General features: G+C 47.9%; 1 protein-coding gene across 1 annotated transcript in view; it reads right to left on the bottom strand.

Moving 5' to 3' along the window:
- The window catches only part of LOC147417743 (U-box domain-containing protein 44-like), a 53,706-nt gene extending 37,967 nt beyond the window's left edge, over window positions 1-15,739 (bottom strand). Inside the window, exon 1 of the mRNA XM_086506684.1 lies at window positions 13,738-15,739. Coding sequence (XP_086362810.1) covers window positions 13,738-14,994 — 1,257 coding nt within the window. The 5' untranslated portion in view covers window positions 14,995-15,739. The remainder of the gene's footprint in view (window positions 1-13,737) is intronic.
- Window positions 15,740-15,981: the final 242 nt, after the last annotated feature.

The raw sequence follows: 15,981 nt of genomic DNA, 5'->3' as shown, positions 1-15,981 counted from the left end.
GCTCGGCTCACACGTTAAGGTGGCCGGTTCGGTGGTGTGCTTCCAAGTATCAGATCAATGGTATGATCCTCAAGACGAGCGGGTGGTAACTCACTTGGCAGGCCCTCTGAGAAGCAATCAGCATGAGTGTGGAGAAAATCTTGGCGTTCTTTATCAAGTTCAGATATATTTGTCCTATTCTCATCATTCATCTCTCTCAAAAAGATAGAGTAAACAAACAAACTGGATTTCATTAATCATTAATTTTGAAATGGCCGAAGCAGATACAATAAACAGACTTGCCCTTAAGTTTTACATCGAGTACAATGGTTCTACCCTTCTCTATGGTCAAAGTTGCTTTTCTCCCCCGATAATCGACCATGGCATTGTTCTTATGGTACCAAAGAATTCCCAAGAGGACATCACAACCTTCCAAAGGCATTATGTAGAAGTCCTCATGCCCCATATACCCCTGACAATGCAACCAAAGTTTGCCAATGACATGTGTAATGGCTACGTCCCTGCCGGGTGCCACTAGAACTGCCTCTGCTAGTGGTCCCATCCGATCGGGTGTGATCTCGAGCCGCGCCGCCAATTCATGTGAAATGAAGTTGGCCTTGGCTCCTTCATCAAAGAAGATCACGGCTTCTTGGTCTTTCACTTTGCCCCAAGCTCGGCAAAGTTCTGTACTCTCGTCCATCGTGCTTGGGTCGATATCCACGCAATTTGGAACCAGTCCTATTTTCATCTTGCCTTTTCGTCCACGTTCCTCAGCTGCTTTCGAACTCTCAAGCCTTTCTTTGTCCTTGTCATTCGGTGCCTTTTCAGGGCACTTTGCGGAGATATGCCCAGTTTCCCCGCATCCAAAACACTTCCCCTCTTTGATGTAAAGAGCTCTCTCTTGAGGAGTGAGCTTGGGTCATGCATCCTTTTCTTTCTTTTCTAGATTGCTCTTCCTCTTTCTACTTTTATTTTTCGATGTCTGTTCGGTCCTTTGCGTCATGATTTCATCTGTGGGGTAGGTCAAACTGCCTGAGTGAATGGCAAAACCCCATTTCGCATGACTCGATGGCTCCTGAATGGAAGCTGACTTTTGTCTGCAGTGATCTCGGATCTCTGTAGTAAGACCCAAGGTAAACCGCTCAATCTGTTCTTTGAATGAGATCTTCTTAAATGAAGAGGCGGGTAGAAAAGAGCTCCAGAATCTCTCGCAATAAGCATCCACTGTATCCTTCTCGGTCATCCGAAGATGGTTCCAAGCAGTTCGTATGTCGCGTTCATACTCTCGAGTCAACCAAGAAGAAATAAAAAGCCTTTTGAATTTCAGCCATTTAACTGGCGTTGTCTTGTTTAATAGAAGCGTGGACCACCAAGTTCGAGCATTTCCCTTAAAGTAAGAGGCAGCCCTCCAAATCTTGGAGGCTCTGAGTAACGCCCTCTTGAGAGAGCTATGTCAAACTGCTACATAAAAGACAAAGCCTTTGAAGCATCTCTATAACCAGCAAACGTGTCAAATTTAATTGATTGTCCACCTTCCTTAAACTCTCGGACTTTCTTGCTTTTATTTTCCAGAAAGTCATACTGGTTGGCTTTATAAAAATTCTTCTTCTTTGCATAAAAGCTGCTGTCGTCAGAGTCCGAACTATCTGAAGACGAGTCCTCTATAGAACTGCCAACCACGGGGCGAGATTTAGGCTTCTTTGCCTTTTTCTTGCCCTTTCCGAAGCTTTGCTTTTCTCTTTTTGCCTTTTCTATCTTCTTTGCTCGAGTCAGAGGAGCTAGAAGAACTATCAGAAGAAGAAGAAGAACTGGGTACTCCTTCAAATCGAACACGCTTCTTCTGTTTTCATGCCAACGAAAATGTAAACTGACGACCCAAATAACCCGGGAAGTCATCACCTTTCTTTTGCTTTTTGTCGTACTTTTCTGCTTTGTTCAGCGCGTCAAAAAGCTGAGCAATTCGTGCATCAACCACCTCTTCTAATTCTTGCTCTGTATACATCCTTGGAGTAGGAGGTTTCTTCAGTACCGGTTTGAGGGGTGGTTCTGTGGTTTGCCGCCACTGTGCATGCACCTCGTCGAAGGAGGTCTGTCTCATATATTTTGTAAATTTCGGATCCTTCGCAAAATTTAGCATATCTTTGTTGCATCGCCGATCAATCGTCGACGCTCCATCTCTTCGATCTCCGCCTGAGTAGGCCGAGGCGGCTCGCGTGAATCTTTGTTGAGATCTCTTCCCGCATCTCCGGATGCAGAGAAAGTCCATTGATCTCTGTCTGAAGCCATAGGTGCCACCAAAAAAGGATCGGATTTCCCGTAGAAGAGAAATCGGTCGTGCTTTGATACTACTCTAACAGACTTGGACACTCGATTCTACCGCAACACCACAAAAATACACTTCAAAACAGTTCACAGTTCACAATTGATTCGACACTGGCCCGCGCGGAGTTCCGTGCCTAGAGATATTGGCCCCAAAGACTGGCGCCCCTTTCAGTATTTCTTTTGTATTAATCTACAACTCAAAGTACAGACTCTGCATCCAGATGCTCTAAAAAGTGAGAGCCCAAACCACTAATAAATAGGTTTACAAGGAATGTTAAAAGCAGAGCCCAAAAGCTTCAAAATCAAAAGCCTTGCCAAAAATAAAGCCAAAGCTCTCTGTCTCTCACGAGCTCTCTCTTGAGTAAATAAGCAGAGCTTTTAGCTCTCTCTCTCTCTCTCTCTCTCTCTCTCTCTCTCTCTCTCTCTCTCTCTCTCTCTCTCTCTCTCTCTCCGGTACCCCCTATCCCCCCCCCCCCTTTTCTTCTGTCGCGGCCTCTCAATCATGAGAAAGCCGAATAGCAAGGATGACCCGATGGAGGATGCCATCCAAAAATGCAAAGAAGAACTGAGCGAGTCCATCGGCAAGATCAACCGCCACCTCTTAGGTACTATTAACGGCCTCGACGCACGCGTGGCAGCACAAGAAAGCACGATACGTACACTCGAAGACCGCGTGAAGGCCCAAGATGAGGAAATCGCACTACTCAAGAAAGAGCTTGCAGAGGTGCGATCGCAGAATGTCCTCGAAGAGGGAAAACTTCAACCCTCTGTCATTGAAGAGCTTAACACGATTAAGGAACAAGTACGGGCCATCAAAGAAGGTGGGGAGCAACAAAAAGAAATGACAACCTTGTGGGTAGATGTCATCACAAAGACCCAGCAAAAAGCAGAAAAGGCCGAAAAATGGATCAAGATTGTCAAGAAAGGGAAAGGCAAGGAAATAACTCCCACCCCCGCACCAACCATCATCAACTTGACACTAGAAGAGGAGCAAAGGAGACGTGTTCGGGCCCTACACGTAAGGATATGTGGCCTCAGAGACCAAGATAATGTAGACAAAGAGGTGAAAGAACTCATGACCTTGGTGGGGGCCAACGAGCAGACGCATACGAGGGCTTGGAGGGTGGGCACTAAGAAAAGTGGGAGCAACGGAGAAACCTCGAAGGAAAAGGCACTCATTCTCCGCTTCCCCTCCATGGAAGCGAAGAAAGACTTCTTGAAGAAGAGAGAGACTCTAAAGAAGACGGGCATCTATCTTGGAGATGACCTCACCCTCTCGCAGATTGCTCATATGCAAGAAGTAATGCCAGAAATAAGAGCAGCAAGGGAAAAAGGGGAAGATTGCTTTTTACAGGGATGGAAAGGTGGTGATATTGGAACAACACCCCGCATGACGGTGCGAGACCTATGGGACCACACTAAAGATGGCAACCTGGAATTGTAACGGGTCACTCCGTCTTGATGTAGGGGCCTTTGAGGATAGCTTCACGAAGAGAGACATCATTTTCTACTCTGAGACGCATCAAGCATTGTGACAATCCATGCCACAGGTGAGCGGATATAGATGGGAGACAGCCTACAGACAGGAGACCAGATCGGAGCATCGAGGACGGGGCTCAAGGGGAGTGGAAGTTCTGTTCAGGGAGGAACTGCAGCCAATGATATATATAGCACGCAAGGACGAACAGGCTAGGTACATGTGGGTGAGGCTCAGGGCAGAGACGGGCAGATACCTCTACATTTGCTATTTGTTACTTTCCTCCTAGTATGTCAGTATATGCATCACCTAGAGGACAATCCCCCTTTGCTATTTTGGATAATGACATATGGGAGTTTTCCAAGGATGGCGACATTATCATACTAGGGGATTTCAATGCTAGGACTGCCGAACACCAAACAATATTTTATGATACTTCCGAAGAGATGCTCAGGGAGATGGACGTCACAGAGATGGGTCTATCCAGACTATCACAAGATGAGGAATACACTGAATATGGCAGATACTTGATAGATATGGGAACCGCACACAGATTGGCCATTGTGAATGGCCTACAAAGATTTTCGACAGCTCGAGGTTTTACTTGCTTTCCACACCGACATGGGGCCAGCACAGTGGATTATGTTATGGCCCAGCCAGGTCTCATTCCATTCTTTCAGGATTTCATGGTGGGCACTAGGCCAGTTGGAGTAGCAGTTGATCATGCTATCGTGTCTTTCACCCTGACCTTTCAATTCAGCACAGCTCCATTAGGAGAGGTCCCCACACACACTCGGTATACCTTCATGAGAGACGGATTTTGTGTATATGGATGAGATATACAAGCAGCTATGCACCCAGGAGCCGGGACGGCCACTAGATGAACTCACTCAGATATTGACAGAGACGCTCCATGATGCAACATTAGAGGCATACCCCCACAGCCAGCCCACACGGAGACGATCTGGGAACATGCCCAAGAACAGTTGGTATGATGAGAAGTGCAGAGAGACAAGGATCAAAATACAGAGGGAAGTGCTCACGGGTATTACCACACATAGACAATCATGGATTATCTTTCGCCGCCTAGTGCGACAAAAGAAAAGGGCCTATCTATCTCAGCTAGAACAGGATCTATATCAGCTATTTATAAGTCAAGACTCAGGCGAAGTATGGAGGCTATTCCACGAGCATTCACCACCGCCCGCGGTCACCTCCACTGAGACATGGGGGGAATATGCCACATCTCTCTACACAGCATCAGGGCAACCACCTCTGCCGGACCCACTAGAGACATGCCCAGAGACATGTTCTATCTTTACTGCCGAGAGGGTAAGGAAAGCCATTGACAGGATGAAGACAAGGAGAGCGCATGATCATGATGGTCTGGTAGCAGAGCACTTCATCCATGCCAAGGATATGCTTGCAGAGCTCTTGGCTATGATGTTTAATCGAGCCATGTACGAAGGCTTCCCGGAGACCTGGAGTATGTCTACGATTGTGCCTATTTTCAAGTCAGGAGATCCCATGATTCCCGCGACTTATCGCACCATCATGGTTGGCCACATATTAGCTAGGTTGTATGCATCCGTTCTTGAGCAGGAGCTAAGTAGATAGGCAGAGCGAGAGGGAATAAAGAGCACCAGGGCAAGCAGGTTTCAGGAGAGGTTTCTCCACTCTTGACCAGATTCTGACACTCAGAGCTATTATTGAGGAGGGTAGACACCATGGCAAGAGAATCTATTGTAGCTTTGTGGATTTCCGCAAAGCTTTTGACACAGTGCCGAGAGCCAGACTTATGCACAGACTACAGGACATGGGTGTGCCTACAAAGCTGATATGGGGTATTCTGGCTCTATACAAGACAGTGATGGGGCGGGTACGCACCACTGAGGGAATGTCTGACATGGTCCACTCCACTATTGGAGCAAAGCAGGTATGCCCACTATCCCCGACTCTTTTTGGGATGTATGTGGATGAGTTTTCAGACTATGTAGACCGGCAGGGGGACAGGGGGGCTCAGCTAGCAGGGACATGGATTCTGTTGTTACTATATGCTAATGATATTGTGCTGATTTCAGACTCCCTAGAGGGGATGCAGCGTCATTTGGATGCTCTGCATACATTTGCTCGTGACAGTGGATTGTCGGTCAATCTGGGGAAAACCAAGGTTATGGTGACAGTGGGTCAGGAGGTCGGCACCCACATTTATGTATGGCCAGGAGACTGTGGAGTACACAGATGCATATACCTATCTTGGGGTAGTATTCGGTGGACCGGTATTTTTACTAAGGAGAGCATCAGAGACTAGACTAACGAGAGCATATGCAACTTTGGGAGGACTGGAGAGGATGTGTTCGCAGGTTCAGTTTCAGGAACTGCGAACAAAGCTTTGGCTCTTTGACACTCTAGTGACTCCAGCTATGCTCTATGGAGTTCAGGTATGGGGACCCTCAGTAGACCACCATGGGAGATCTGGCAACACAGATGGATGGAGATGTATGCAGAGGCCTCTGGTCTCTATGATCGCTCGGATGATTCGGGCTAAGGCCTCAGTACCACATGAGATTATCCGAGCCGAGCTAGCCGCCCTCCCCCCCCCCCCCCCCCCGCCCCGTGGTGGAGGCACTGACAAGATCAGTTTCCTTTATGCACGGTCTATGGGATCTCCCCAGAGATAGATACGCTCGGCTTGCCCTGGAGTCATCACGACAACTAGCTGTACAAGGCGATACAACATGTTGGTATGGACAGATGGCATCATGGTTCCAGTCGCATGGTCTCAACATGGACAGATTACCTCCGCTTCAATACTCCTTGGATGCACCCTCCTTGTCCCTCACACGGACAGAGATCACCAGGCTCATACGTAAGGCTCTGATTCAACTAAATACCAGGAGCACATGGATACAGCTGACACAGGAGTTGGGCACGAAGATGGCCTTCTACAGAGAGCATCTTCTCCAACTCACGGAGGACGGCTTTGTGACTAGGCCAGCATACATGGATACACACTTATCTCATGGGATAAGATGCGCTATTGGACAGATACGCACATCCTCACATCAGCTCCAGATCGAGACTAGCCGATTTCGAGGGGTGCCGGCAGGAGCCAGGATATGTCACCTATGTAACTTAGAGCCAGAGAGCTGCACTACACATGCCACTGCCCGGCACACTATGAGATACGCGGACGCTTCCACTGCCTGTTCAGAGAAGGGTTTGGACCTTTTTCTAGAGTCATGAGATATAAGGATCAGAAGTGTCTCGGATTGTTCCTGCTAGAGCTGCGCAGACTTAGGGAGAGCTTGCTGAGGACATCAAGGGAAAGAGTCTCAGAGACGAATCACAAAGTTCTTTACACCAGACAAAGGAGAGCAAACGGAGCGGTCATTACAGCCTACTCATACTAGAGGTACACTGCTTGACAGAGCCACTGAACTTGGCAGATCCAAACGTCCACGACCTCGGGGGGTCTTCCACTACCGACGAAAGTTGCAACAAAAGATAAAGATCACTCTAGCTCGACATGCAAGACGCCCAACCAGAGTTCTGACCATGGAAGAGGTCGATGAGATCCGACAACGACCGATGAGAGATTTCATCTGAACCCACAAACCCCCCCTTCCCTCCCCCTTATTTCCTTTCCTTTCTCCTTAGTGTTTTAGTGTTAGTTCTCTCTAACTTGGTAACTTTGTAATTTCCGTACTCAGACATGGTATCAGATTCACCAATTGTAACTTTTTGGTCTCATAGGTCATTTTGGCCTTTTGAAGAAGTTAATATAACATTTCATTTCATCTCTCTCTCTCTCTCTCTCTCTCTCTCTCTCTCTCTCTCTCTCTCTCTCTCTCTCTCTCTCTCTCTCTCTCTCTCTCTCTCTCTCTCTCTCTCTCTCTCTCTCTCTCTCTCTCTCTCTCTCTCTCTCTCTTTTTTTTTTTTTTTTGGGAAAAATCAGGGCTGTATATTACTGAGCACAATATAATCCCCAGCGGATGCCAAAATAGCCTATCACGTGGGGTGTACAAGCTGAATGTAAGGGTGAGAGCCACTATAGTGACAAAGAACAATCTCATGGTGGTCTGTGTGATGAGTGGAGGAGAAACCACCGAGGGGGGGCATAATGCCATGTAATCTGGCCACCTGTAAGTGTGAAGAAGAGTGGAGATCGGGCCCAACGCCGAAGGAAGGCAAATCGACGAGCCTCGGCTGCTCGAGATGTACCTGAGGAAGAATCCCACTGCCAAATCAGGGTGTGAATGATGTCCAGCCAAATGGCAGTGAGGGTATCCTGAAGGAGCTGTGGAGCCGCACTGAGAATGTGAAGACAACGAGCTCTCCAAACATTCCTTAGTGTAATGCTAGTGATGACTGAAAAAACTTCATCACGTGTCTGAGGATCCCCCTGCCAAGCAATCTGTGGTAACATAGCCAAAGTCCCTCGCCGATAACCAGTCGAGGTAAGCATAAGAGCTGGATCTGTGTCTGAGCCCTCGTAGAAAAGATGCGGGTCTGGGCATCGGCATCAACCATGAGACAGATCCCCAAGTGAGAAATCCATGCTGAACACCGGCTCTGCTAAGTAAAAAGCAAACTGCTAGCCACACTACATGAGAAGATGAGCATGCCAAAGACAGTGTGCAGGTGACTCATGTAGTCGCAAAGGACAGCGAGTACATAACGGATCATGACCCATACTAGCTAGCCAAGTCCCAACTGGAAGTCCTGCATGTGCAATCATCCACATGAAAAAGAAATACGACGAGCCGCATGTAAATCCCAGATGGCTGACCAAAACTGCTGTAGATAGGCATGGGAGAGGCCTGAATGTAACCAGAAACGCATACGAGTGGGCTGCTCTGGGTGCTGTCTCATCAATGCTAATCTTCCAATTCTGACAGTGTACTCAAAGAATGATACAGGTGCACCGGTGGGGTTAGAGTGAGGCCAATGCCACTCTCCTGGGTCCCAGTAAAGCTGAGATAGGGCACGACCCTCCCACACCCAAAGCCTCCAAAGTGCGGCATCAGCGGAAGCGAAACGGGGGTCAACACAACGACGCTTCCCGCGGGAGCCAGCTACTCGTATGGCCTCCCATCGAGCGTCGGGGTAGACAAGGTGCGAAGAGGTGGTATCATATGTCAATCTAGCATGAATCCCCTGAGAGTAGTCAGTATCAACTGTGAACAGCATGGTGTCTAAACGAACTAATAAGAGAGTGCTCTGAGCAAAGAGACCTTCCCAGCCACTATGTGGAGGCATCTGAACCGTGCCGCGCATGACTGCGTCCCACTGTGAAGGAACGGCGGAGTCGATCTCAAGCAGTCTGTCTGTCACCCCGCAACCAATGTCATAATGTTCTGCCACAAAATCTGCATCCAGCATACGTGTCTCATGAAACAACCGCATAGAGGCAGCAAGGCCAGTGTCCCAAGCAGCCAAATCAATGTGAGTCCTCTCTCCAAGCTGACAGGGTGGATTAACCGAAGAATCAAGAACTGCATCATTCCAAATGAGAGGCTGGCGCTCAATCTCCTCACGACATGAAGGAGGTGAGCGTATGATAGCCCGTCGCATGGAAACCCAATCGAAAGGAGCAATCGGATGAAGGGTGAGAGAGTGCTGGTGAACAAGGGGGCATCCGTAAAGAGAAAACGATACCCTGTATGCCAAGTATGACCATCTCTAGTGCCGAGGCGTGGAGTCGTTGTGCAAAGAGCAGCCTGAAGAAGCATCTTCCAAGGTTCTTGGCCGGGAAAAGGACCCCGAACAATAAGCTTGGTAAAAAGGGCGCGGCTCTGTAATTCTGGATCAATAATGCCAAGGCCTCCCAAGGCCTCCCTCTAACCTAGGACGAATAATCGTGGACCAGCGAACTCGAGCACGAGTATCAATAGTCCCATCTGTGCCACTCCATAAAAAGTTCCGCACTAGTCGGCGGAGCTGAGCTATCACACCAGAATGTAGCATCCAACAAGAGGCCGCATAACATACTGTAGCCAGAATGACCTGGTTGGCGACCAATGCACGGCCAGCCGACAGATGACGTGAAGACCAATGACATAGCTTCCTGCGAATAGACTGTAGTATGGGTGCAAACTGCTGCTGTGAGGAAACGTCAAATCCAACCTGAAAGCCCAGATATCTACATGTCTGACCCGGCTGCAGCCATGTGAAACCATCAGCTACCCCCCAAGTAGGTATGTCATCACTGCCAACCAGTAACCCATAGGATTTATGCCAGTTAATGCGTGCACCACTGGCAATGCAAAAAACCTCCAGGGCCTCCCGCATGGCATCAAGAGCTGCTAGCAAATAGCGCAACATCAGCATAGTGTCATCAGCAAACTCCTGATCGATAAGGTCCGAAGCTGAAGGTACTCGCATGGTCAAGCCACGAAATGCATGACTCTGAGCACGAAGAAAGTCGGACATAGTCTCTCCTACAAACAGATACAGATATGCTGCTAAAGGACATCCCCGACGGACAGATCGAGAAAGCTCAAAACTACGACTGACACGACCACCAATAGTAATAGCACTGCTGGCAGTCCTGAACAGAGCGGAAATGCCGGAGATCCATCTCGCAGGGAAACCCATCCTGGCTAATGATCCTTCAAGAAAGTCCCACTCAACACGATCGTATGCTTTCTCGAAGTCAAGGATGAAAAAAGCGAGAGGTTCAAAAGATGATCTGGCCCACTCTACTGCCTCATAAAAAGTGAAGATATTATCCAGTATGCATCGATCCATGACAAAGCCTGTATGAGAAGTATGAATAATATCTGGTAAGAACGGTCGCAAGCGATGACTGATCAGTAACGCTAATATCTTATAGACCGAAGGGAGTAGGGTAATAGGTCTCCACTGGCGGAGTTGAGTGGTGTCACCCCCTTTCAGAATAAGAGATATGAGACCTGAACAAAGATCCGGATGCATATATCCTGATGCAAAGATGTCCTAACAACCGCGAAGCAGTGGTATATGCAATACATCCCAATAAGTCAAAAAGAAAGCTCTAGTGAGGCCATCCTCTCCTGGACAGGAGGATGGATCTAGACTCTCGATAGCAACATGAAGCTCTGCACGTGGGAAGGGTGCCAACAAGATCTCTGCCATAGTGTCTGTATGCCTCAAAATAATCTGCAGACATATCAAGAATAACATCAGGATGCATATGTAGTGTCCGCTGAGCATCGCACAAAGTCCGAAGGGTGGTGCCAGGTGGGCGCTCTTTATGCGCAGTGAAGAAGGCTTTATTCATTCGATCAGCTTTAGCTATCCAATGAGATACTGAAGCATGATGAGTGAACTCAGACCTAGCCTCCTGTACGTGACGAATCTCCTCTGTGAGCTCTGTCTGTCTAGCAGCGAGAGAAGCATCCTGAGGCCACTCCTCAAGTAAGCGCTGTGTGCAACCAAGAGGAATGTGAAGATCAGACTCGCGTACTCTCAACTGACGATGAATAATAGCAGTCTGATCACGGCAATAAATACTAGACCGAGTAATGCAATGAGCAAGGAACTCTCCAGGGGGACCACAATAAGAAGCACCCGTGGACCATAAGTCACGAATCTGCTGCTGCAAAACTTCAGTGGTGAGAACACTATCAGGGATGCGGCAGCCTCGTCTCTGTGCAGAGGATCTAGTGAAGGAGATAAACAATGAGATGGGTAAATGATCTGAGAGGCTGGTCTCTCAGATCATTTACCCAAAAACAGGCCACGCAAAACTGCCCAAAAGCAGCGCCGTAAAAACTGCCACATCAGCAGTACGGAATTCCGTGAAATGCGTCCCAAAACGCGGGCTATCCGTACAGTGCCTGTCACGTCAGCAATTCGGGGGGTCATTTCCAAGGGTTGTCCATGCGGGGAGGCTGTGTGTACAGGGCAGCCACATCACCAACTGGGCAGCCACGTCACCAGTTTGTGACAGCTACAGTTTTTAGACCTCTCTCAGGAGGTCTAGAGCATCTAGTTACGAGGCATGAGGAGAGTACAGAGCATGTGTCAGCATATTACAGAGGCCATCCCAGCTGAGTTGCACCCCTCTAGAGGCCGCAGCTCCTAGGTGGATGCGGGCCTTCATGCACTTGGAGGTCCTCATTGCAGTTAGGGCTTACTCGGAGACAGTACCCCCCATGTTTTTCGAGATTCAAGGGGAGGGCCGGCTTCACAGTCTCAGTAGAGGCGCCACAGGTTGCAGAGTGTTGTTTTCAGAGGATTAGACTTGTGGGCATCTATGGGAGGACTTGCGTCATCGATCCTGACCCAGCAGACCTCGAGTCAGGACACTCGCAGCTTTGGACGTGGGTGAGCTGCCCTTTGGCGCGAGTGCAGTGGGACCCAGGAGAGTAGTTTTGGGGGGATCCTTTCTCTTTAGCCGACCATACAGGGACTCCCTTTTTCTAGTACACAGCTTGATTGGGGCAACACATACTGACAGCACAGAGAGGCTCACCCAGCTGCGGCACTTCACTGGCAGGAGGAGGCTGAGTACTTGTCAGTTTTTTGGGAGCGGTTGTGGGACAGCAAGCAGCTGAGGAGAGTTACTATTTTTCAGTGGCTGGTAGCGCACAGGGCTACAGCAGTTGGGAGTTGGTTGGTACTCAACGGCTTCTCGGCAGCATGTGCGGCCTGTGGCCATCCAGTGGAGAGTCAGTGACATTGTTTATGGGACTGCCCCATGGCACAGCAGGTTGGCTTCGGGTTCTCCGGCTGATGCTAGCCCTCTCTACAGCCCAAGAGTACACTTGTGGTCACAGGCCCCGCACTCCACTTTGAGCTGCCTTCCACCAGCAGGATGATAGTGGCCCAGGAGGGACGACCTACACTACAGCTTGCCACAGAGCTCATCCCTCAGGAGTGGTGCAGTGGCAGAGAGTGGTGTTGGGAGCTCATATGCGGCCTGACACTTTGGTTCATTTGGCGGGTCCTCTGCTTCCACATCTTGGCACTACAGGCCACCAGCGTGGCATTTTCCCCCTCCCATCTCGTGATCTAACCTTCATTGTACATATTTTTTCTCACTGGGAGAGTCTCCCCATTTTTCTGTTGTAGTCCTCTCTCGTAGGTGGTTTGTAGCCTTTGGGCAGTACTCATTAACTAATAGAAGGATCTCGTTTTTTGCACAAAAAAAAAAAACAGATTAAAAGAATCAAGACATCCGTCAGAGTCTCTATCTGGTCCTTAAGGGCAAGGCGCATTCAGTTTCATAGAAAGAACCAAGGAGCTGAGCAAGAATTGGTTATGTTTAACTGTGATATGTACGAGCTCTTTTCATGCAAATTGTTGGGACTCCTCTCACAGGCTACAGTTGCAAGAATCTCTAGAATTCAATGGTTGGTTCCAGCTTCCCTTTGGTGACAGTTTCAATCGTAATCAAAGTTCCTCCATGACAACAGGAGCCTGGCTGGGTGTCAAATGGCTCTCACGGCCCTCAGACAAATGGCACAATTTTAAGCATGCCATATGCATAGAGCCATCTTGCCTAGAAGAACATCCACACATAAGGTATAAAAGACACTAATCACCAAGTGATAACCAAAACAAGGTGCACGTTAACAAATACCTAGCTCCACAGCCACATGCTAAAAGCAGATCTTTGACCAGTATGAGACAAGGCGTAAAGCCAGAAGCTGAAACCAGATCTATCATGAACAAGAGTCCATCTCAAAAACTGTTTGCTCCCTTTGTACCTCAGTTACATTCATTCACCTTGATAATTGCCAATGCTTCACAACATTTACAACAATTGGGTATCATCAAAGGTGCCAGCCCCTGCAACTAAGGCATACCCAAATTTGATTATGCTTGAAGCCAAGACAAACAAAAAAGGTTTGCTCGGCATCACAGACAAGCACTTCACACAGAGACCAACTCCAGGATCAGAAGAAACCAGCACAAACTGATAGGTGTTCAGACTCAAGACAAAACTCAAATTTAAATGCAAGCCTTACCTTTTGTACATCACCAGCGGTGCACACATCAATCAAGATCTTGATGATCATCTCTCGAACATGTGGAGCAGAGGGCTTAAGAAGACCAACTAAAACTTCCACTCCATCTAGAGAGAACACTAATTGCCTGTATTTAGAACCCAAGTCTGTCAGCCTCTTTACACTATGAACTGCCTGTTCCACCGTCATCCCCACACTTTGATTCCTCAAAGCCTGCAGGACATATACTATCTGTGCTTGATACATGTGGTCAAAAAACTCATCCATGGCCTGTTGAAGTTTCAAATTTGGAACAAGTGCCAAGCTTTGCAAAACTTTGCCAGTGTCTGGACATGTCTTGTGACCTCTGCTAAACCACTCCAGAATTGCAGATTTCTCATATGTAAAGCCTTCTTCAGCAATCATTACAGGTTCACGCATGATAGATTTGGTGATAGGACAAAAGAAGGAGCTTGGAATAGGTGAGATGCCAGTAGGGAGCAAAGGAGAGTCTACAGAAGCAAGCCGCCTCCTTTCATTCAGAAGTTGTGCTGAGCTAAAGAGGTCATTGAGAGCCTGTAAAGTATCTGTAATAGGGAGTCCATTTGCCTCTGCCTTTTCAAGATCATCCTGAAGCTCCAGCTGAAGCTCTGCTGCTTCAAACTCTGGAACTTGCAGGAACTCTGCAATGCTTCTTAATAGGCCAGTTGTACAAGCCTCATCACAGCTGGTATCACTCATGCAAGTTAAGATCTCTGTAGACAAAGCACTATAACCTGGCTCGTGGAATACACTCGACGACATGAACTTCACCTGCATAGCTTGCATGGAGCTTTTGAGGTCCAAACGTAGATCAGAGCCAGCAAGAATAGCACCCAAGCAGAGACTTAGCTGATGGAAGTGCTTGTTGATCTCATCGACTATTGAATAGCTGTTATACAGAAGGAAAATTCGACTTCTTGAAGAGCAGCCATGGGTAAAGTCGTATAAAGCTCTGAGAGTTTCTGCAAGCTGTCTTACCATTGGCCAGATAGAATGCACTTTCAGAAGTTCAGGCACTTCTACTAGACATTCAAGCACAGGTGTAAGTTCCTTCAAGTGCAACACCATCATAAGAAAACTGGCCTTATTAACTGTCATCTCTAGAGCCAATTTTCGAGTCTCTTCAATGTAATGATGCATACTTTGCACCAAACTGAGACACTCGGAAGCAGTGTCCTCCCCATTTCCTTTCGGTGAAGTGAGCAAAAGCCCATCATCTCTGGAGCTGCTCAACATCTTTAGGTTGGAACGATGATCAATAAGGCAAAAAATAAGCTGCTCTGGATCCACCCAAAAAGTGCACCAATTGTATTCCTGGACCCATGTTTTACCTCAGGACTTCCAGAGGGGGGTCCAAGCGCTGATCAAAAGCTGTTATGTCATGATGCATTTGTAATTCGTACTCTCAAAGCTTCCGTGCAGATGAATGAAAAGCAACCAAAAAGTCTCTTTAGGTGCAAGATACAGCAAGCAACTCACCAGAATTCTTCTTTTAACAGCCTAAGATTTGTTCTGAATAACCATGTGGCGCAAAGTTAAACTACTGGAACCCTGGAGTTGCATGAACTCTGTCTTGTTCTTCTGTTTACATACTTGGCATGTCAGGTTTTCGCAGCTGTGTGATATATCTCCATGCTAGAAGTCACATCTGAATTAAGCTAAGTTTTGCATATAGAGGGCAGAACCACTTGCAGCTTCAACCTAAGAGAAGACGAGGCCTGCAAAGCGTAAACTTTGGTGATCACCATCGCAGAGCTCCTGCAATACAGCTATCATGTGATTGAACCCAAATAACTTGTACTTTCCACAGCCGGAAAGCGCACCAATTTCTGCTAAGAACTTGAAACCCCTGCTGATTAGAGTTTCTGCTAGTCACAGAGAACTGTAGTCGATCTGCTCATTACACCAATGCTCGCGATACGCCCATTACTTCGGGCTTCCAGTGAATTGGCTTGACTATCTTAAAGACTACTTGAAACACCACGACTTTCAAGTTTCACCTCCACCTTGATCCATTTGAACATGGCCCGCGGCCCGCCTCCCCCCACCCCACCACGGTCCACCACCACAATCATGTTGGAAGTTACTATTCAAAAAACTATCATACTAAGGCTATGGTCACGCGAGGCTTAGTTCTCCATAGATCAGCCGACAGGCCCTGATGCATGGCAGCTTTCCAAAGTTTCTCACCGGCTTAGTACGCCAACTATGCCTATTTAGGCA

The sequence above is a fragment of the Adiantum capillus-veneris genome, chromosome 30 (genome assembly GCF_014529385.1).
Source record: "Adiantum capillus-veneris isolate H3 chromosome 30, ASM1452938v2, whole genome shotgun sequence".
In the NCBI taxonomy this organism is placed as follows: Eukaryota; Viridiplantae; Streptophyta; class Polypodiopsida; order Polypodiales; family Pteridaceae; genus Adiantum; species Adiantum capillus-veneris.
Note: the sequence above shows the minus strand (reverse complement) of the source record. Positions and strands in the feature narration are given on the sequence as shown.